Consider the following 24962-nt stretch of genomic DNA (forward strand, 5'->3'; position numbering starts at 1 on the left):
CATTTTCCCTAACCCTCTCACTTTGCACACCACCTCGACCAAAACACCCTATATCTGCCACTCTATTATCAAACACATTCAACAAACCTTCAAAATACTCACTCCATCTCCTTCTCACATCACCACTACTTGTTATCACCTCCCCATTTGCGCCCTTCACTGAAGTTCCCATTTGCTCCTTTGTCTTACGCACTTTATTTACCTCCTTCCAGAACATCTTTTTATTCTCCCTAAATTTAATGATACTCTCTCACCCCAACTCTCATTTGCCCTTTTTTTTCACCTCTTGCACCTTTCTCTTGACCTCCTGTCTCTTTCTTTTATACATCTCCCACTCAGTTGCATTTTTTCCCTGCAAAAATCGTCCAAATGCCTCTCTCTTCTCTTTCACTAATACTCTTACTTCTTCATCCCACCACTCACTACCCTTTCTAATCAACCCACCTCCCACTCTTCTCATGCCACAAGCATCTTTTGCGCAATCCATCACTGATTCCCTAAATACATCCCATTCCTCCCCCACTCCCCTTGCTTCCATTGTTCTCACCTTTTTCCATTCTGTACTCAGTCTCTCCTGGTACTTCCTCACACATGTCTCCTTCTCAAGCTCACTTACTCTCGCCACCCTCTTCACCCCAACATTCACTCTTCTTTTCTGAAAACCCATACAAATCTTCACCTTAGCCTCCACAAGATAATGATCAGACATCCCTCCAGTTGCACCTCTCAGCACATTAACATCCAAAAGTCTCTCTTTCGCACGCCTGTCAATTAACACGTATTCCAATAACGCTCTCTGGCCATCTCTCCTACTTACATAAGTATACTTATGTATATCTCGCTTTTTAAACCAGGTATTCCCAATCATCAGTCCTTTTTCAGCACATAAATCTACAAGCTCTTCACCATTTCCATTTACAACACTGAACACCCCATGTATACCAATTATTCCCTCAACTGCCACATTACTCACCTTTGCATTCAAATCACCCATCACTATAACCCGGTCTCGTGCATCAAAACCACTAACACACTCATTCAGCTGCTCCCAAAACACTTGCCTCTCTTGATCTTTCTTCTCATGCCCAGGTGCATATGCACCAATAATCACCCACCTCTCTCCATCAACTTTCAGTTTTACCCATATTAATCGAGAATTTACTTTCTTACACTCTATCACATACTCCCACAACTCCTGTTTCAGGAGTATTGCTACTCCTTCCCTTGCTCTTGTCCTCTCACTAACCCCTGACTTTACTCCCCAGACATTCCCAAACCACTCTTCCCCTTTACCCTTGAGCTTCATTTCACTCAGAGCCAAAACATCGAGGTTCCTTTCCTCAAACATACTACCTATCTCTCCTTTTTTCACATCTTGGTTACATCCACACACATTTAGGCACCCCACTGTGAGCCTTCGAGGAGGATGAGCACTCCCCGCGTGACTCCTTCTTCTGTTTCCCATTTTAGAAAGTTAATACAAGGAGGGGAGGATTTCTGGCCCCCCGCTCCCGTCCCCTCTAGTCACTTTCTACGACACGCGAGGAATACGTGGGAAGTATTCTTTCACCCCTATCCCCAGGGATAATATACATATATATATACATATACACATACACACACATACACATACATACGCACATATACACACACACACACACATACATATATATACATATGAAAAATGTAAGAAACAATTTAGAAAACTGAAACTTCTAGCTTGAAATGAATGAAAAAAATGAATGTCACATAATGGTTCAACCTCTGGCTATGGAAAAAAGGAAATGTATAATTTATTTACACAAACGTCAATAGCAGTTCTCATCAATTTAACCACTGTATCAATAAGCTTCAATGTCTAAGCTACATTTTTTCTCCAATTTCACTATTTTCCTTCACATTTTCAATTGTGTCTGAAGGTTCTACTTCTACATCTTTATATTCTCCCTAAAATTTAACCATACTCTCTCACCCCAACTCTCATTTGCCCTCTTTTTCACCTCTTGCACCTTTCTTTTGACCTCCTGCCTCTTTCTATACATCTCCCAGTCATTTTGACTATCTCCCTGCAAAGATTGTCCAAATGCTTCTCTCTTCTCTTTCACTAACAATGTTTCTTCTTCATCCCACCACTCACTACCCTTTCTAATCTGCCCACCTCCCACGTTTCTCATGCCACAGGCATCTTTTGCACAAGCCATCACTGCTTCCCTAAATACATCCCACTCCTTCTCCCCACTCCCTTTATGTCATTTGCTCTCACTTTTTTCCATTCTGCACTCAATCTCTCCTGGCACTTCCTCACTCAAGTCTCCTTTCCAAGCTCACTTACTCTCACCACTCTCTTCTCCCCAACATTTTCTCTTCTTTTCTGAAAGCCCCTACAATTCTTCACCTTCACCTCCACAAGATAATGATCAGATATCCCTACAATTGCCCCTCTCAACACATTGATATCCAAAAGTCTCTTTCACGCACCTATCAATTAACACGTAATCCAATAATGCTCTCTGGCCTTCTCTCCTACTTACATACATATACTTATGTATATCTCTCTTTTTAAACCAGGTATTCCCAATCACCCATCCTTTTTCAGCACACAAATCTACAAGCTCTTCACCATTTCCATTTACAACACTGAACACCCCATGTGTACCGATTATTCCCTCAACTGCCACATTACTCACCTTTGCATTCAGATCACCCATCACTATAACCTGGTTTTGGGCATCAAAGCTGCTAACACACTCACTCAGCTGCTCCCAAATATACATTTATAACTTCTGGTGTTCATGGGTTTATTATGGTTACAAGATTATTGGAGGATCATCTGCAGACACTTGTTTCCTTATGAAAGTTAAGCTTTTGTTTAGTGTACTGAGGTTCAGCTCACTTGATATATCCTTAGAAATTTACATGTTATGTTTTAGTTATCTTAGCAATCAAATGCCCATCCAGCTAATCATTATTTTTTTTGCAGGTGTTAAATGAATCTACTATTCGTGTGCAAATCACACATCAAGAAGCAGCAGACTACATGCTGAGATGTCAAACAGGCAACCAAACGTTTTTGTGTGAACGTGCAGTCAAAGTTGGATGTTAGTAATGACTTTCACTTCAAACAGTTTTAAGTATTAACACTAATTTTTTTCTGAAGCAAAGAAAAGCAGGATGGCAAATTTACCCAAGGGAACTGGGCCTCCTAGCATTTTGTTAGTGCACTTGGTTCGGGTTTAGGACTCCAGTTGTGTGAAATGAAATGTGCCTTTCTTTATTCACTTGATTTTTCTCATGTTGGGATATAACCAAAGGAGAAGAGAAGGATGAACATCATCTCATAAGCTATATTGTTATTATTATTATTTTATTTTTTTTGTTGCTGTCTCCGGCATTAGCTAGGTAGCGCATAGAAACAGACGAAAGAATGGCCCAACCCACCCACATTCACGTCCACACATGCTCATATACTTACCTATACATTTTAACGTATGCATTTATATACATACACAGACATATACATATATACACATGGACATAATTCATACTTGCTGCCTTTATTACACAATGATAATGATGAAATATACTTTCTTTACAATTTATTCTTTTATTTAATTTTACTTGATCACCGTTTCTCGCATCATTGAGGTAGCACCAGGAAACACAAAAAATGACCCATCCATTCATATACACATTATTTTATTTATTTATTTTGCTTTGTCGCTGTCTCCCACCTTAGTGAGGTAGCGCAAGGAAACAGACGAAAGAATGGCCAACCCACCCACATACACATGTACATACATACATGTCCACACACGCAAATATACATACCTATACATCTCAACGTATACATATATATACACTTTTCTTTTTTCTTTCATACTATTCATCATCTCCCGCGTTAGCAAGGTAGCGTTATTGACAGAGGACTGGGCCTTTGAGGGAATATCCTCACCTGGCCCCCTTCTATGTTTCTTCATTTGGAAAATTAGGGAAAAAAAAAGAGAGGGGAGGATTTCCAGCCCCCCACTCCCTTCCCTTTTAGTCGCCTTCTATGACATGCAGGGAATACGTGGGAAATATTCTTCCTCCCCTATCCCCAGGGATAATATATATACACACACAGACATATACATATATACACTTGTACATAATTCATACTGTCTGCTTTTATCCATTCCCATCGCCACCTTGCCACACATGAAATAAAAACCCCCTCCCCCCTTATGTGTGCGAGGTAGCGCTAGGAAAAGGCAACAAAGGACCCATTCGTTCACACTCAGTCTCTAGCTATCATATAATAATGCACCGAAACCACAGCTCCCTTTCCACATCCAGGCCCCACAGAACTTTCCATGGTTTACCCCAGATGCTTCACATGCCCTGGTTCAATCCATTGACAGCACGTCGACCCCGATATACCACATTGTTCCAATTCACTCTGTTCCTTGCACGCCTTTCATCCTCCTGCATGTTCAGGCCTTGATCACTCAAAATCTTTTTCACTCCATCTTTCCATCTCCAATTTGGTCTCCCACTTCTCGTTCCCACCACCTATGACACATATACCCTCTTTGTCAATCTTTCCTCACTCATTCTCTCCATGTGACCAAACCATTTCAAAACACCCTCTTCTGCTCTCTCAACCACACTCTTTTTATTACTACACATCTCTCTTACCCTATTATTACTTAATTGATCAAACCACCTCACACCACATATTGTCCTCAAACATCTCATTTCCAGTACATCCACCCTCCTGCGCACAACTCTATCCATAGCCAACGCCTCGCAACCATACAACATTGTTGGAACCATGATTCCTTCTAACATACCCATTTTTGCTTTCCGAGATAATGTTCTCAACTTCCACACATTCTCCATTGCTCCCAGAACTTTGGCCTCTCCCCCACCCTATGATTTACTTCCACTTCCATGGTTCCATCTGCTGCCAAATTCACTCCCAGATATCTAAAACACTTCACTTCCTCCAGTTTTTCTCCATTCAAACTTTCCTCCCAATTGACTTGACCTTCAACCCTACTGTACCTAATAACCTTGCTCTTATTCACATTTACTCTCAACTTTCCTCTTTCACACACTTTACCAAACTCAGTCACCAGCTTCTGCAGTTTCTGACATGAATCAGCCACCAGTGCTGTATCATCAGTGAACAACTGACTCACTTCCCAAGCTCTCTCACCCACAACAGACTGCATACTTGCCCCTCTTTCCAAAACTCTTGCATTCACCTCCCTAACAACCCCATCCATAAACAAATTAAACAACCATGGAGACATCACACACCCCTGCCGCAATCCTACATTCACTGAGAACCAATCACTTTCCTCTCTTCCTACGCATACACATGCCTTACATCCTCGATAGAAACTTTTCACTGCTTCTAACAACTTGCCTCCCACACCATATATTCTTAATACCTTCCACAGAGCATCTCTATCAACTCAATCATATTCCTTCTCTGGATCCATAAATGTAACATACAAATCCATTTGCTTTTCTAAGTATTTCTCACATACATTCTTTGAAGCAAACACCTGATCCACACATCCTCTACCACTTCTGAAACCACACTGCTCTTCCCAATCTGATGCTCTGTACATGCCTTCACCCTCTCAATCAATACCTCTCCCATATAATTTCCCAGGAACACTCAACAAACTTATACCTCTGTAAATTGAGCACTCACCTTTGTCCCCTTTGCCTTTGTACAATGGGACTATGCAAGCATTCTGCAAATCCTCAGGCACCTCACCATGAATCATACATACATTAGATAACCTTACCAACCAGTCAACAATACAGTCAATTCCAGTGCAATACCATCCAAACCCGCTGCCTTGCAGTATATATATATATTTTTATTCTATTATTTTGCTTTGTCACTGTCTCCCGCGTTAGCGAGGTAGCACAAGGAAACAGAGGAAAGAATGGCCTAACCCACCCACATGCACATGTATATACATATACGTCCACACACGCAAATATACATACCTATACATCTCAACGTATACATATGTATACACACGCAGACATATACATATATACACATGTACATAATTCATACTGTCTGCCTTTATTCATTCCCATCGCCACCTCGCCACACATGAAATAACAACCCCCTCCCCCCTCAAGTCTGCGAAGTAGCGCTAGGAAAAGACAACATAGGCTCAATTCGTTCACATTCAGTCTCTAGCTGTCATGTAATAATGCACCGAAACCACAGCTCCCTTTCCACATCCAGGCCCCACAGAACTTTCCATGGTTTACCCCAGATGCTTCACATGCCTTGGTTCAATCCATTGACAGCATGTCGACCCCAGTATACCACATCGTTCCAATTCACTCTAATCCTTGCACGCCTTTCATCCTCCTGTATGTTCAGGCCCCGATCACTCAAAATCTTTTTCACTCCATCTTTCCACCTCGAATTTGGTCTCCCACTTCTCCTCGTTCCCTCCACCTCTGACACATATATCCTCTTTGTCAAGCTTTCCTCACTCATTCTCTCCATGTGACCAAACCTTTTCAAAACACCCTCTTCTGCCCTCTCAACCACACTCTTTTTATTACCACACATCTCTCTTACCCTATTATTACTTACTCGATTAAACCACCTCACACCACATATTGTCCTCACACCACATATATATATATATATATATATATTTTTTTTTTTTTTTTTTATACTTTGTCGCTGTCTCCCACGTTTGCGAGGTAGCGCAAGGAAACAGACGAAAGAAATGGCCCAACCCCCCCCCCATACACATGTATATACATACGTCCACACACGCAAATATACATACCTACACAGCTTTCCATGGTTTACCCCAGACGCTTCACATGCCCCGATTCAATCCACTGACAGCACGTCAACCCTGGTATACCACATCGCTCCAATTCACTCTATTCCTTGCCCTCCTTTCACCCTCCTGCATGTTCAGGCCCCGATCACACAAAATCTTTTTCACTCCATCTTTCCACCTCCAATTTGGTCTCCCTCTTCTCCTTGCTCCCTCCACCTCCGACACATATATCCTCTTGGTCAATCTTTCCTCACTCATCCTCTCCATGTGCCCAAACCACTTCAAAACACCCTCTTCTGCTCTCTCAACCACGCTCTTTTTATTTCCACACATCTCTCTTACCCTTACGTTACTCACTCGATCAAACCACCTCACACCACACATTGTCCTCAAACATCTCATTTCCAGCACATCCATCCTCCTGCGCACAACTCTATCCATAGCCCATGCCTCGCAACCATACAACATTGTTGGAACCACTATTCCTTCAAACATACCCATTTTTGCTTTCCGAGATAATGTTCTCGACTTCCACACATTCTTCAAGGCCCCCAGAATTTTCGCCCCCTCCCCCACCCTATGATTCACTTCCGCTTCCATGGTTCCATCCGCTGCCAGATCAACTCCCAGATATCTAAAACACTTCACTTCCTCCAGTTTTTCTCCATTCAAACTTACCTCCCAATTGATTTGACCCTCAACCCTACTGTACCTAATAACCTTGCTCTTATTCACATTTACTCTTAACTTTCTTCTTCCACACACTTTACCAAACTCAGTCACCAGCTTCTGCAGTTTCTCACATGAATCCGCCACCAGCGCTGTATCATCAGCGAACAACAACTGACTCACTTCCCAAGCTCTCTCATCCCCAACAGACTTCATACTTGCCCCTCTTTTCAAAACTCTTGCATTTACCTCCCTAACAACCCCATCCATAAACAAATTAAACAACCATGGAGACATCACACACCCCTGCCGCAAACCTACATTCACTGAGAACCAATCACTTTCCTCTCTTCCTACACGTACACATGCCTTACATCCTCGATAAAAACTTTTCACTGCTTCTAACAACTTGCCTCCCACACCATATATTCTTAATACCTTCCACAGAGCATCTCTATCAACTCTATCATATGCCTTCTCCAGATCCATAAATACTACATACAAATCCATTTGCTTTTCTAAGTATTTCTCACATACATTCTTCAAAGCAAACACCTGATCCACACATCCTCTACCACTTCTGAAACCACACTGCTCTTCCCCAATCTGATGCTCTGTACATGCCTTCACCCTCTCAATCAATACCCTCCCATATAATTTACCAGGAATACTCAACAAACTTATACCTCTGTAATTTGAGCACTCACTCTTATCCCCTTTGCCTTTGTACAATGGCACTATGCACGCATTCCGCCAATCCTCAGGCACCTCACCATGAGTCATACATACATTAGATAACCTTACCAACCAGTCAACAATACAGTCACCCCCTTTTTTAATAAATTCCACTGCAATACCATCCAAACCTGCTGCCTTGCCGGCTTTCATCTTCCGCAAAGCTTTCACTACCTCTTCTCTGTTTACCAAATCATTTTCCCTAACCCTCTCACTTTGCACACCACCTCGACCAAAATACCCTATATCTGCCACTCTATCATCAAACACATTCAACAAACCTTCAAAATACTCACTTCATCTCCTTCTCACATCACCACTACTTGTTATCACCTCCCCATTTGCGCCCTTCACTGAAGTTCCCATTTGCTCCTTTGTCTTACGCACTTTATTTACCTCCTTCCAGAACATCTTTTTATTCTCCCTAAAATTTAATGATACTCTCTCACCCCAACTCTCATTTGCCCTTTTTTTCACCTCTTGCACCTTTCTCTTGACCTCCTGTCTCTTTCTTTTATACATCTCCCACTCAGTTGCATTTTTTCCCTGCAAAAATCGTCCAAATGCCTCTCTCTTCTCTTTCACTAATACTCTTACTTCTTCATCCCACCACTCACTACCCTTTCTAATCAACCCACCTCCCACTCTTCTCATGCGACAAGCATCTTTTGCGCAATCCATCACTGATTCCCTAAATACATCCCATTCCTCCCCCACTCCCCTTACTTCCATTGTTCTCACCTTTTTCCATTCTGTACTCAGTCTCTCCTGGTACTTCCTCACACAGGTCTCCTTCTCAAGCTCACTTACTCTCACCACCCTCTTCACCCCAACATTCACTCTTCTTTTCTGAAAACCCATACAAATCTTCACCTTAGCCTCCACAAGATAATGATCAGACATCCCTCCAGTTGCACCTCTCAGCACATTAACATCCAAAAGTCTCTCTTTCGCACGCCTGTCAATTAACTCGTAATCCAATAACGCTCTCTGGCCATCTCTCCTACTTACATAAGTATACTTATGTATATCTCGCTTTTTAAACCAGGTATTCCCAATCATCAGTCCTTTTTCAGCACATAAATCTACAAGCTCTTCACCATTTCCATTTACAACACTGAACACCCCATGTATACCAATTATTCCCTCAACTGCCACATTACTCACCTTTGCATTCAAATCACCCATCACTATAACCCGGTCTCGTGCATCAAAACCACTAACACACTCATTCAGCTGCTCCCAAAACACTTGCCTCTCTTGATCTTTCTTCTCATGCCCAGGTGCATATGCACCAATAATCACCCACCTCTCTCCATCAACTTTCAGTTTTACCCATATTAATCGAGAATTTACTTTCTTACACTCTATCACATACTCCCACAACTCCTGTTTCAGGAGTATTGCTACTCCTTCCCTTGCTCTTGTCCTCTCACTAACCCCTGACTTTACATATATATATATATGTATATATATATATATATATATATATATATATATATATATATATATATATATATATATATATATATATATATATATATATGTGGGAATGCCTTGGGAGTAAAGTCAGGGGTTAGTGAGAGGACAAGAGCAAGGGAAGGAGTAGCACTACTCCTGAAACAGGAGTGGTGGGAGTATGTGATAGAGTGTAAGAAAGTAAATTCTAGATTGATATGGGTAAAACTGAAAGTTGATGGAGAGAGATGGGTGATTATTGGTGCATATGCACCTGGGCATGAGAAGAAAGATTATGAGAGGCAAATGTTTTGGGAGCAGCTGAATAAGTGTGTTAGTGGTTTTGATGCAGAAGACCGGGTTATAGTGATGGGTGATTTGAATGCAAAGGTGAGTAATGTGGCAGTTGAGGGAATAATTGGTATACATGGGGTGTTCAGTGTTGTAAATGGAAATGGTGAAGAGCTTGTAGATTTATGTGCTGAAAAAGGAGTGGTGATTGGGAATACCTGGTTTAAAAAGCGAGATGTACATAACTATACGTATGTAATTAGGAGAGATGGCCAGAGAGCGTTATTGGATTACGTGTTAATTGGTAGGCGTGCAAAAGAGAGACTTTTGGATGTTAATGTCCTGAGAGGTGCAAGTGGAGGGATGTCTGATCATTATCTTTTGGAGGCGAAGGTAAAGATTTGTATGGGTTTTCAGAAAAGAAGAGAAAATGTTGGGGTGAAGAGAGTGGTGAGAGGAAGTGAGCTTGGGAAGGAGACTTCTGTAAGGAAGTACCAGGAGAGACTGAGTTCAGAATGGAAAAAGGTGAGAACGAAGGAGGTAAGGGGAGTGGGGGAGGAATGGGATGTATTTAGGGAAGCAGTGATGGCTTGCGCAAAAGATGCTTGTGGCGTGAGAAGCATGGGAGGTGGGTTGATTAGAAAGGGTAGTGAGTGGTGGTATGAAGAAGTAAGATTATTAGTGAAAGAGAAGAGAGAGGCATTTGGGCGATTTTTGCAGGGAAAAACTGCAAATGAGTGGGAGATGTATAAAAGAAAGAGGCAGGAGGTCAAGAGAAAGGTGCAAGAGGTGAAAAAGAGGACAAATGAGAGTTGGGGTGAGAGAGTATCATTAAATTTTAGGGAGAATAAAAATATGTTTTGGAAGGAGGTAAATCGAGTGCGTAAGACAAGGGAGCAAATGGGAACTTCAGTGAAGGGGGCCAATGGGGAGGTGATAACAAGTAATGGTGATGTGAGAATGAGATGGAGCAAGGATTTTGAAGGTTTGTTGAATGTGTTTGATGATAGAGTGGCAGATATAGGGTGTTGATGATAGAGTGGCAGATATGGGGTGTTTTAGTCAAGGGGGTGTGCAAAGTGCGAGAGTTAGGGAAAATGATTCGGTAAATAGAGAAGAGGTAGTAAAAGCTTTGCGGAAGATGAAAGCCGGCACGGCAGCAGGTTTGGATGGTATTGCAGTGGAATTTATTAAAAAAGGGGGTGACTGTATTGTTGACTGGTTGGTAAGGTTATTTAATGTATGTATGATTCATGGTGAGGTGCCTGAGGATTGGCAAAATGCTTGCATAGTGCCATTGTACAAAGGCAAAGGGGATAAGAGTGAGTGCTCAAATTACGGAGGTATAAGTTTGTTGAGTATTCCTGGTAAATTATATGGGAGGGTATTGATTGAGAGGGTGAAGGCATGTACAGAGCATCAGATTGGGGAAGAGAAGTGTGGTTTCAGAAGTGGTAGAGGATGTGTGGATCAGGTGTTTGCTTTGAAGAATGTATGTGAGAAATACTTAGAAAAGCAAATGGATTTGTATGTAGCATTTATGGATCTGGAGAAGGCATATGATAGAGTTGATAGAGATGCTCTGTGGAAGGTATTAAGAATATATGGTGTGGGAGGAAAGTTGTTAGAAGCAGTGAAAAGTTTTTATCGAGGATGTAAGGCATGTGTACGTGTAGGAAGAGAGGAAAGTGATTGGTTCTCAGTGAATGTAGGTTTGCAGCAGGGGTGTGTGATGTCTCCATGGTTGTTTAATTTGTTTATGGATGGGGTTGTTAGGGAGATGAATGCAAGAGTTTTGGAAAGAGGGGCAAGTATGCAGTCTGTTGTGGATGAGAGAGCTTGGGAAGTGAGTCAGTTGTTGTTCGCTGATGATACAGCGCTGGTGGCTGATTCATATGAGAAACTGCAGAAGCTGGTGACTGAGTTTGGTAAAGTGTGTGAAAGAAGAAAGTTAAGAGTAAAGGTGAATAAGAGCAAGGTTATTAGGTACAGTAGGGTTGAGGGTGAAGTCAATTGGGAGGTAAGTTTGAATGGAGAAAAACTGGAGGAAGTAAAGTGTTTTAGATACCTGGGAGTGGATCTGGCAGCGGATGGAACCATGGAAGCGGAAGTGAATCATAGGGTGGGGGAGGGGGCGAAAATTCTGGGAGCCTTGAAGAATGTTTGGAAGTCGAGAACATTGTCTCGGAAAGCAAAAATGGGTATGTTTGAAGGAATAGTGGTTCCAACAATGTTATATGGTTGCGAGGCGTGGGCTATGGATAGAGTTGTGTGCAGGAGGGTGGATGTGCTGGAAATGAGATGTTTGAGGACAATGTGTGGAGTGAGGTGGTTTGATCGAGTAAGTAACGTAAGGGTAAGAGAGATGTGTGGAAATAAAAAGAGCGTGGTTGAGAGAGCAGAAGAGGGTGTTTTGAAATGGTTTGGGCACATTGAGAGAATGAGTGAGGAAAGATTGACCAAGAGGATATATGTGTCGGAGGTGGAGGGAACGAGGAGAAGTGGGAGACCAAATTGGAGGTGGAAAGATGGAGTGAAAAAGATTTTGAGTGATCGGGGCCTGAACATGCAGGAGGGTGAAAGGAGGGCAAGGAATAGAGTGAATTGGATCGATGTGGCATGCCGGGGTGACGTGCTGTCAGTGGGTTGAATCAGCCCATGTGAAGCGTCTGGGGTAAACCATGGAAAGCTGTGTAGGTATGTATATTTGCGTGTGTGGACGTATGTATATACATGTGTATGGGGGTGGGTTGGGCCATTTCTTTCGTCTGTTTCCTTGCGCTACCTCGCAAACGCGGGAGACAGCGACAAAGCAAAAAAAAAAAAGAAAATTATATATATATATATATATATATATATATATATATATATATATATATATATATATATATATATATATATATATATATACATATATATATAGGGAACAGGAAATGGCGAATAGTATGAAAGAGAAAGAAAAGAAAGATATATATATATATATACACACACACACGCACACATACACACACACACACACATACATATATATACATGTGAAAAATGTAAGAAACAATTTAGAAAACTGAAACTTCTAGCTTGAAATGAAATGAAAAAATGAATGTCACATAATGGTTCAACCTCTGGCTATGGAAAAAGGAAATGTTTAATTTATTTACACAAACGTCAATAGTAGTTCTCATCAATTTAACCACTGTATCAATAAGCTTTAAAGAATGTATGTGAGAAATACTTAGAAAAGCAAATGGATTTGTATGTAGCATTAATGGATCTGGAGAAGGCATATGATAAGAGTTGATAGAGATGCTCTATGGAAGGTATTAAGAATATACGGTGTGGGAGGCAGGTTGTTAGAAGCAGTGAAAAGTTTTTATCGAGGATGTAAGGCATGTGTATGTGTAGGAAGAGAGGAAAGTCATTGGTTCTCAGTGAATGTAGGTTTTCGGCAGGGGTGTGTGATGTCTTCATGGTTTTTTAATTTGTTTATGGATGGGGTTGTTAGGGAGGTGAATGCAAGAGTTTTGGAAAGAGGGGTAAGTATGCAGTCTGTTGTGGATGAGAGAGCTTGGGAAGTGAGTCAGTTGTTGTTCACTGATGATGCAGCGCTGGTGGATGATTCATGCGAGAAACTGCAGAAGCTGGTGACTGAGTTTGGTAAAGTGTGTGAAAGAAGAAAGTTGAGAGTAAATGTGAATAAGAGCAAGGTTATTAGGTACAGTAGAGTTGAGGGTGAAGTCAATTGGGACGTAAGTTTGAATGGAGAAAAACTAGAGGAAGTAAAGTGTTTTAGATATCTGGGAGTGGATCTGGCAGTGGATGGAACCATGGAAGCGGAAGTGAATCATAGGTTGGGGGAGGGGGTGAAAATTCTGGGAGCCTTGAAGAATGTGTGGAAGTCGAAAACATTATCTCGGAAAGTAAAAACGTGTATGTTTGAAGGAATGGTTGTTCCAACAATGTTGTATGGCTGCGAGGCGTGGGCTATGGATAGAGTTGTGCGCAGGAGGGTGGATGTGCTGGAAATGAGAGACTGAGTACAGAATGGAAAAAGGTGAGAACAATGGAAGTAAGGGGAGTGGGGGAGGAATGGGATGTATTTATGGAATCAGTGATGGATTGCGCAAAAGATGCTTGTGGCATGAGAAGAGTGGGAGGTGGGTTGATTAGAAAGGGTAGTGAGTGGTGGGATGAAGAAGTAAGAGTATTAGTGAAAGAGAAGAGAGAGGCATTTGGACGATTTTTGCAGGGAAAAAATGCAATTGAGTGGGAGATGTATAAAAGAAAGAGACAGGAGGTCAAGAGAAAGGTGCAAGAGGTGAAAAAAAGGGCAAATGAGAGTTGGGGTGAGAGAGTATCATTAAATTTTAGGGAGAATAAAAAGATGTTCTGGAAGGAGGTAAATAAAGTGCGTAAGACAAGGGAGCAAATGGGAACTTCAGTGAAGGGCGCAAATGGGGAGGTGATAACAAGTAGTGGTGATGTGAGAAGGAGATGAAGTGAGTATTTTGAAGGTTTGTTGAATGTGTTTGATGACAGAGTTGCAGATATAGGGTGTTTTGGTCGAGGTGGTGTGCAAAGTGAGAGGGTTAGGGAAAATGATTTGGTAAACAGAGAAGAGGTAGTGAAAGCTTTGCAGAAGATGAAAGCCGGCAAGGCAGCAGGTTTGGATGGTATTGCAGTGGAATTTATTAAAAAAGGGGGTGACTGTATTATTGACTGGTTGATAAGGTTATTTAATGTATGTATGACTCATGGTGAGGTGCCTGAGGATTGGCGGAATGCGTGCATAGTGCCATTGTACAAAGGCAAAGGGGATAAGAGTGAGTGCTCAAATTACAGAGGTATAAGTTTGTTGAGTATTCCTGGCAAATTATATGGGAGGGTATTGATTGAGAGGGTGAAGGCATGTACAGAGCATCAGATTGGGGAAGAGCAGTGTGGTTTCAGAAGTGGTAGAGGATGTGTGGATCAGGTGTTTGCTTTGAAGAATGTATGTGAGAAATACTTAGAAAAGCAAATGGATTTGTATGTAGCATTTATGGATCTGGAGAAGGCATATGATAGAGTTGATAGAGATGCTCTGTGGAAGGTATTAAGAATATATGGTGTGGGAGGAAAGTTGTTAGAAGCAGTGAAAAGTTTTTATCGAGGATGTAAGGCATGTGTACGTGTAGGAAGAGAGGAAAGTGATTGGTTCTCAGTGAATGTAGGTTTGCGGCAGGGGTGTGTGATGTTTCCATGGTTGTTTAATTTGTTTATGGATGGGGTTGTTAGGGAGGTAAATGCAAGAGTTTTGGAAAGAGGGGCAAGTATGAAGTCTGTTGGGGATGAGAGAGCTTGGGAAGTGAGTCAGTTGTTGTTCGCTGATGATACAGCGCTGGTGGCTGATTCATGTGAGAAACTGCAGAAGCTGGTGACTGAGTTTGGTAAAGTGTGTGGAAGAAGAAAGTTAAGAGTAAATGTGAATAAGAGCAAGGTTATTAGGTACAGTAGGGTTGAGAGTCAAGTCAACTGGGAGGTGAGTTTGAATAGAGAAAAACTGGAGGAAGTGAAGTGTTTTAGATATCTGGGTGTGGATCTGGCAGCGGATGGAACCATGGAAGCGGAAGTGGATCATAGGGTGGGGGAGGGGGCGAAAATTCTGGGGGCCTTGAAGAATGTGTGGAAGTTGAGAACATTATCTCGGAAAGCAAAAATGGGTATGTTTGAAGGAATAGTGGTTCCAACAATGTTGTATGGTTGCGAGGCGTGGGCTATGGATAGAGTTGTGCGCAGGAGGATGGATGTGCTGGAAATGAGATGTTTGAGGACAATGTGTGGTGTGAGGTGGTTTGATCGAGTGAGTAACGTAAGGGTAAGAGAGATGTGTGGAAATAAAAAGAGCGTGGTTGAGAGAGCAGAAGAGGGTGTTTTGAAGTGGTTTGGGCACATGGAGAGAATGAGTGAGGAAAGATTGACCAAGAGGATATATGTGTCGGAGGTGGAGGGAACGAGGAGAAGAGGGAGACCAAATTGGAGGTGGAAAGATGGATTGGAAAAGATTTTGTGTGATCGGGGCCTGAACATGCAGGAGGGTGAAAGGAGGGCAAGGAATAAAGAGTGAATTGGAGTGATGTGGTATACCGGGGTTGACGTGCTGTCAGTGGATTGAATCAAGGCATGTGAAGCGTCTGGGGTAAACCATGGAAAGCTGTGTAGGTATGTATATTTGCGTGTGTGGACGTATGTATATACATGTGTATAAGGGGGGTTGGGCCATTTCTTTCGTCTGTTTCCTTGCGCTACCTCGCAAACGCGGGAGACAGCGACAAAGTATAATGAAAAAAAATAATCTCTCTTACCCTTACGTTACTTACTCGATCAAACCACCTCACACCACACATTGTCCTCAAACATCTCATTTCCAGCACATCCATCCTCCTGCGCACAACTCTATCCATAGTCCACGCCTCGCAACCATACAACATTGTTGGAACCACTATTCCTTCAAACATACCCATTTTTGCTTTCCGAGATAATGTTCTCGACTTCCACACATTCTTCAAGGCTCCCAGAATTTTCACCCCCTCCCCCACCCTGTGATACACTTCCGCTTCCATGGTTCCATCCGCTGCCAGATCCACTCCCAAATATCTAAAACACTTCACTTCCTCCAGTTTTTTTCCATTCAAACTCACCTCCCAATTGAATTGACCCTCAACCCTACTGTCCCTAATAACCTTGCTCTTATTCACATTTACTCTTAACTTTCTTCTTTCACACACTTTACCAAACTCAGTCACCAGCTTCTGCAGTTTCTCACATGAATCAGCCACCAGCGCTGTATCATCAGCGAACAACAACTGACTCGCTTCCCAAGCTCTCTCATCCCCAACAGACTTCATACTTGCCCCTCTTTCCAAAACTCTTGCATTCACCTCCCTAACAACCCCTTCCATAAACAAATTAAACAACCATGGAGACATCACACACCCCTGCCGCAAACCTACATTCACTGAGAACCAATCAATTTCCTCTCTTCCTACACGTACACATGCCTTACATCCTCGATAAAAACTTTTCAATGCTTCTAAAAACATGCCTCCCACACCATATATTCTTAATACCTTCCACAGAGCATCTCTATCAACTCTATCATATGCCTTCTCCAGATCCATAAATGCTACATACAAATCCATTTGCTTTTCTAAGTATTTCTCACATACATTCTTCAAAGCAAACACCTGATCCACACATCCTCTACCACTTCTGAAACCACACTGCTCTTCCCCAATCTGATGCTCTGTACATGCCTTCACCCTCTCAATCAATACCCTCCCATATAATTTGCCAGGAATACTCAACAAACTTATACCTCTGTAATTTGAGCACTCACTCTTATCCCCTTTGCCTTTGTACAATGGCACTATGCACGCATTTTCGCCAATCCTCAGGCACCTCACCATGAATCATACATACATTAAATAACCTTACCAACCAGTCAACAATACAGTCACCCCCTTTTTTAATAAATTCCACTGCAATACCATCCAAACCTGCTGCCTTGCCGGCTTTCATCTTCCGCAAAGCTTTTACTACCTCTTCTCTGTTTACCAAATCATTTTCCCTAACCCTCGCACTTTGCACACCACCTCGACCAAAACACCCTATATCTGCCACTCTATCATCAAACACATTCAACAAACCTTCAAAATACTCACTCCATCTCCTTCTCACATCACCACCACTTGTTATCACCTCCCCATTTGCGCCCTTCACTGAAGTTCCCATTTGCTCCCTTGTCTTACGCACTTTATTTACCTCCTTCCAGAACATCTTTTTATTCTCCCTAAAATTTAATGATACTCTCTCACCCCAACTCTCATTAGCCCTTTTTTTCACCTCTTGCACCTTTCTCTTGACCTCCTGTCTCTTTCTTTTATACGTCTCCTACTCAATTTCATTTTTTCCCTGCAAAAATCGTCCAAATGCCTCTCTCTTCTCTTTCACTAATACTCTTACTTCTTCATCCCACCACTCACTACCCTTTCTAATCAACCCACCTCCCACTCTTCTCATGCCACAAGCATCTTTTGCGCAATCCATCACTGATTCCCTAAATACATCCCATTCCTCCCCCACTCCCCTTACTTCCATTGTTCTCGCCTTTTTCCATTCTGTACTCAGTCCCTCCTGGTACTTCCTCACACAAGTCTCCTTCCCAAGCTCACTTACTCTCACCACCCTCTTCACCCCAACATTCACTCTTCTTTTCTGAAAACCCATACAAATCTTCACCTTAGCCTCCACAAGATAATGATCAGACATCCCTCCAGTTGCACCTAATAATAATATATATATATATATATATTGTTGACTGGTTGGTAAGGTTATTTAATGTATGTATGATTCATGGTAAGGTGCCTGAGGATTGGCGGAATGGTTGCATAGTGCCAGTGTACAAAGGCAAAGGGGATAAGAGTGAGTGCTCAAATTACAGAGGTATAAGTTTGTTGAGTATTCCTGGTGAATTATATGGGAGGGTATTGATTGAGAGGGTGAAGGCATGTACAGAGCATCAGATTGGGGAAGAGCAGTGTGGTTTCAGAAGTGGTAGAGTATGTGTGGATCAGGTGTTTGCTTTGAAGAATGTATGTGAGAAATACTTAGAAAAGCAAATGGATTTGTATGTAGCATTTATGGATCTGGAGAAGGCATATGATAGAGTTGATAGAGATACTCTGTGGAAGGTATGAAGAATATATGGTGTGGGAGGCAAGTTGTTAGAAGCAGTGAAAAGTTTTTATCGAGGATGTAAGGCATGTGTACGTGTAGGAAAAGAGGAAAGTGATTGGTTCTCAGTGAATGTAGGTTTGCGGCCGGGGTGTGTGATGTCTCCATGGTTGTTTAATTTGTTTATGGATGGGGTTGTTAGGGAGGTGAATGCAAGAGTTTTGGAAAGAGGGGCAAGTATGAAGTCTGTTGTGGATGAGAGATCTTGGGAAGTGAGTCAGTTGTTGTTTGCTGATGATACAGCGCTGGTGGCTGATTCATGTGAGAAACTGCAAAAGCTGGTGACTGAGTTTGGTAAAGTGTGTGAAAGAAGAAAGTTAAGAGTAAATGTGAATAAGAGCAAGGTTATTAGGTACAGTAGGATTGAGGGTGAAGTCAATTGGGAGGTAAGTTTGAATGGAGAAAAACTGGAGGAAGTAAAGTGTTTTAGATATCTGGAAGTGGATCTGGCAGCGGATGGAACCATGGAAGCGGAAGTGAATCATAGGGTGGGGGAGGGGGGCGAAAATTCTGGGAACCTAGAAGAATATGTGGAAGTCGAGAACATTATCTTGGAAAGCAAAAATGGTTATGTTTGAAGGAATAGTGGTTCCAACAATGATGTATGGTTGCGAGGTGTGGGCTATGGATAGAGTTGTGCGCAGGAGGGTGGATGTGCTGGAAATGAGATGTTTGAGGACAATATGTGGTTAATGTGTTTTGATCAAGTAAGTAATGTATGGGTAAGAGAGATGTGTGGAAATAAAAAGAGTGTGGTTGAGAGAGCAGAAGAGGGTGTTTTGAAAGGTTTGGTCATATGGAGAGAATGAGTGAGGAAAGATTGACCAAGAGGATATATGTGTTGGAGGTGGAGGGAACGAGGAGAAGTGGGAGACCAAATTGAAGGTGGAAAGATGGAGTGAAAAAGATTTTGAGTGATCGGGGCGTGAACATGCAGGAGGGTGAAAGGCAGGCAAGGAATAGAGTGAATTGGATCGATGTGGTATACTTGGGTTGACATGCTGTCAATGGGTTGAATCAAGGCATGTGAAGCATTTGGGTAAACCATGGAAAGTTGTGTGGGGCCTGGATGTGGAAAGGGAGCTGTGGTTTCGGGCATTATTGAATGACAGCTAGAGACTGAGTGTGAACGAATGGGTCCTTTGTTGTCTTTTCCTAGCGCTACCTCGCACACATGAGGGGGGATGAGGATGTTATTCCTTGTGTGGCGCGGTGGCGATGGTAATGAATAAAGGCAGACAGTGTGAATTGTGTGCATTTGTATATATGTATGTGTCTGTTCTGTGTGTGTATATACATATGTACATTGAGATATATGGGGATGTATATTTGTGTGTGTGGACGTGTATGTATATACATGTGTATGGGGGTGGGTTGGGCCATTTCTTTCGTCTGTTTCCTTGCGCTACCTTGCAAACGTGGGAGACAGCGACAAAGCAAATAAAAAATATATATATATATATATGTATATATATATATATATATATATATATATCCCTGGGGATAGGGGAGAAAGAATACTTCCCACGTATTCCCTGCGTGTCGTAGAAGGCGACTAAAAGGGAAGGGAGCGGGGGGCTGGAAATCCTCCCCTCTCGTTTTTTTTTTAATTTTCCAAAAGAAGGAACAGAGAAGGGGGCCAGGTGAGGATATTCCCTCAAAGGCCCAGTCCTCTGTTCTTAACGCTACCTTGCTATCGCGGGAAATGGCGAATAGTATGGAAAAAAAAAAAAAAAAAAAAAAAAAAATATATATATATGGTGTGGGAGGCAAGTTGTTAGAAGCAGTGAAAAGTTTTTATCGAGGATGTAAGGCATGTGTACGTGTAGGAAGAGAGGAAAGTGATTGGTTCTCAGTGAATGTAGGTTTGCGGCAGGGGTGTGTGATGTCTCCATGGTTGTTTAATTTGTTTATGGATGGGGTTGTAAGGGAGGTAAATGCAAGAGTCCTGGAAAGAGGGGCAAGTATGAAGTCTGTTGGGGATGAGAGAGCTTGGGAAGTGAGTCAGTTGTTGTTCGCTGATGATACAGCGCTGGTGGCTGATTCATGTGAGAAACTGCAGAAGCTGGTGACTGAGTTTGGTAAAGTGTGTGGAAGAAGAAAGTTGAGAGTAAATGTGAATAAGAGCAAGGTTATTAGGTACAGTAGGGGTGAGGGTCAAGTCAATTGGGAGGTGAGTTTGAATGGAGAAAAACTGGAGGAAGTGAAGTGTTTTAGATATCTGGGAGTGGATCTGTCAGCGGATGGAACCATGGAAGCGGAAGTGGATCATAGGGTGGGGGAGGGGGCGAAAATTTTGGGAGCCTTGAAAAATGTGTGGAAGTCGAGAACATTATCTCGGAAGGAGGATGGATGTGCTGGAAATGAGATGTTTTAGGACAATGTGTGGTGTGAGGTGGTTTGATCGAGTAAGTAACGTAAGGGTAAGAGAGATGTGTGGAAATAAAAAGAGCGTGGTTGAGAGAGCAGAAGAGGGTGTTTTGAAATGGTTTGGGCACATGGAGAGAATGAGTGAGGAGAGATTGACCAAGAGGATATATGTGTCGGAGGTGGAGGGAACGAGGAGAAGAGGGAGACCAAATTGGAGGTGGAAAGATGGAGTGAAAAGGATTTTGTGTGATCGGGGCCTGAACATGCAGGAGGGTGAAAGGAGGGCAAGAAATAGAGTGAATTGGAGTCATGTGGTATACAGGGGTTGACGTGCTGTCAGTGGATTGAAGCAAGGCATGTGAAGCGTCTGGGGTAAACCATGGAAGGCTGTGTAGGTATGTATATTTGCGTGTGTGGACGTGTGTATGTACATGTGTATGGGGGGGGGTTGGGCCATTTCTTTCGTCTGTTTCCTTGCGCTACCTCGCAAACGCGGGAGACAGCGACAAAGTTTAAAAAAAAAAAAAAAAAAAAAAAAATATATATATATATATATATATATATATATATATATATATATATATATATATATATATATATATATATATATATACACACATAAAAGCCCATACATGCACATATCCATACATAACATTTCACCGTATACATACATAAACATATACATATATACACATATACATATATAAGTCCACAGGGAAAATGACACACAAAAAAAAGTTCCCAAGTGCACTTTCGTGTAATAATCACATCATCAGGGGAGACACAAGAGAGAAATATAACAGTCAGTTGATGTACATCAAGGAGACGAAGCTAGGACGCCATTTGGTAAACATGTGTTTGCTGAAATACTTTGGACATATGGAGAAAATGATTGAGGAAAGGTTGACAAAGTGGATGAAATCCTATCGTTAAAGTGCATTATGTTGCCATATGTTATTAATCTTCACTTTTCTCAAGTACAACAAAGATCAGCAAACTGTATGGTATGTGAGCAATATGTTCAGAAATATTAAAAAGATTTTTTGACAACAGGTTCTTTTGTCATTAAACTTTCCTCAAAATGTTCAAGTTTTCAACTTACATGCTAGTGCAAATGCTGTAGTGTTCACATGATTTGCTTGTCATTGCCTCTGGATTTGATACAAACAAACTTGGTGCCAGTCCTCATAAGCTTTTCTTCCATCTGTCAAGTTCTTAGCTTAGTGCTGAATATTTTCTCATTTAAAAATAGTAGTTTGTCCTTTTCAAAATGAAGAAGAGCCCTGTCTATAACAGTTATACTTATGATAGAAAAAAGATATCATTCTTAATGTATCTATCTATCTGTCTGTCTACATCTCTGATGCTTGTTGCCTCTGGGGACTCCCATCACGGGATAGCCATAGCAAAACAGTCTCCAGTTATCCCTGTCTTTAATTTTTTTTTTTTTTTTTTTTTTTGCTTTGTCGCTGTCTCCCGCGTTTGCAAGGTAGCGCAAGGAAACAGACGAAAGAAATGGCCCAACCCACCCCCATACACATGTATATACATACGTCCACACACGCAAATATACATACCTACACAGCTTTCCATGGTTTACCCCAGACGCTTCACATGCCTTGATTCAATCCACTGACAGCACGTCAACCCCGGTATACCACATCGCTCCAATTCACTCTATTCCTTGCCCTCCTTTCACCCTCCTGCATGTTCAGGCCCCGATCACACAAAATCTTTTTCACTCCATCTTTCCACCTCCAATTTGGTCTCCCTCTTCTCCTCGTTCCCTCCACCTCCGACACATATATTCTCTTGGTCAATCTTTCCTCACTCATTCTCTCCATGTGCCCGAACCATTTCAAAACACCCTCTTCTGCTCTCTCAACCACGCTCTTTTTATTTCCACACATCTCTCTTACCCTTACGTTACTTACTCGATCAAACCACCTCACACCACACATTGTCCTCAAACATCTCATTTCCAGCACATCCATCCTCCTGCGCACAACTCTATCCATAGCCCACGCCTCGCAACCATACAACATTGTTGGAACCACTATTCCTTCAAACATACCCATTTTTGCTTTCCGAGATAATGTTCTCGACTTCCACACATTCTTCAAGGCTCCCAGAATTTTCGCCCCCTCCCCCACCCTATGATCCACTTCCGCTTCCATGGTTCCATCCGCTGCCAGATCCACTCCCAGATATCTAAAACACTTTACTTCCTCCAGTTTTTCTCCATTCAAACTTACCTCCCAATTGACTTGACCCTCAACCCTACTGTACCTAATAACCTTGCTCTTATTCACATTTACTCTTAACTTTCTTCTTTCACACACTTTACCAAACTCAGTCACCAGCTTCTGCAGTTTCTCACATGAATCAGCCACCAGCGCTGTATCATCAGCGAACAACAACTGACTCACTTCCCAAGCTCTCTCATCCCCATCAGACTTCATACTTGCCCCTCTTTCCAAAACTCTTGCATTCCTTAATTCCATGCATTATTTCCCCATTTCTCTCCCTCCAGTACTTTTCCTTTCTATTTTGCCATATTACAGGTCTTACACCAGCTACTTTAAACTTACTATCATACATTTCCCTTGTGACCTTCCCGTTTTGCATTTGTACTGCAAGCCCAAACTACCCCAAGGCTTTATGTTTCACCTGATCTGTCACTCCACAATTCATTCTTATTGCATTCCCTGCCGTATGAAATATCTCATCCACACTCTTATCAATTTCTTCATTCTGTCTAGTCACACCACATGCTCTTCTCAAATATTAACTTTCGCTAGTGTGAATACTTGACCTCTCTAACCAGTCTCTTGTCCATGTTTTGGCTGCTTAGGTCATCCTCCTTTCTTTTATTCCATACTTAGACTTCTACTCTTCATTATTCTATTAAGGGACTCAATGACTGTTTTACACTGTACTGCTCTTTCTCTTATCTTTTCATCCATATCACCAAAATTATCCAAGATAGCTCCCAAGAACTTAAATTCTGTTACTTTTTCTTGTCTTTCTTCCCCCATATTTACAACACAGTTTAGTTTACTTTCTTTTGTCACTCCATAAGGCTTTCCTAAATTTATACTTTCACTGTGCCCTTTCAGACACCATTACTTTACTGTTACTCACATTTACCTTCAATCTCTTATGCTTACACACATCACAAAATACACTTACAGCCTTCTGCAACTCCTCTTCATTCCCAACAAACAATGCAGCATCATCCACAAACAGGGTTTTCACTAGCTACCATACTTCACCACTACACTTCATGTCTGCGCCCCTTTTCTCTAGTTTTGCTTTCATCCCTTGTATCATTCCATCCATGTAAATGTTAAAAAGCCAGAGTGACCCCACAGCCCTGTCTCACAGCCACATGTATACCAAAACTTTGTTCAACTCTCCATCTGTCTCCATCTGCATTTGCTCCTCTATAGAAGGCTTTCACACTATCCAGCAGTTGTTCACATGCTCAGTGCATCTTTAACACATCCCATAAAGCATTTTACTTATATGCTTTCTCCAGATCCGGTGAAAGCTTTTTATCTTTTGCTCGATACTTTTCCAATCATTCTCATCAGAAAAATATAATCCACAACGTTCCCTACTTTTCTTAGAATCCCCTTGCTCTTCACTTATTCTGCAGTCAGTCTCTTCCATCACTCTGTAAGTCAACACTCTTGCATGAATTTTTGCAGGTATACGTAACAGAGTTATTCCCCTATAAATCCTACATACATCCTTAGCACCTTTTCCTTTGAATTAAGGTACAATAATTGCCTCCATCCAATCCTCAGGCACAGCCTTCTGCTTCCTTGCAAAATTACA

At 41.9% G+C, this 24962-nt stretch overlaps 1 protein-coding gene across 1 annotated transcript in view; it reads left to right on the forward strand.

Moving 5' to 3' along the window:
• The window catches only part of LOC139762511 (uncharacterized), an 854543-nt gene that overhangs the window by 259837 nt on the left and 569744 nt on the right, over nt 1–24962 (forward strand). The window contains exon 7 of the mRNA XM_071687495.1: nt 2981–3098. Within this exon, the coding sequence (XP_071543596.1) occupies nt 2981–3098 (118 nt within the window). The remainder of the gene's footprint in view (nt 1–2980; nt 3099–24962) is intronic.

The sequence above is a fragment of the Panulirus ornatus genome, chromosome 3, assembly GCF_036320965.1.
Source record: "Panulirus ornatus isolate Po-2019 chromosome 3, ASM3632096v1, whole genome shotgun sequence".
In the NCBI taxonomy this organism is placed as follows: Eukaryota; Metazoa; Arthropoda; class Malacostraca; order Decapoda; family Palinuridae; genus Panulirus; species Panulirus ornatus.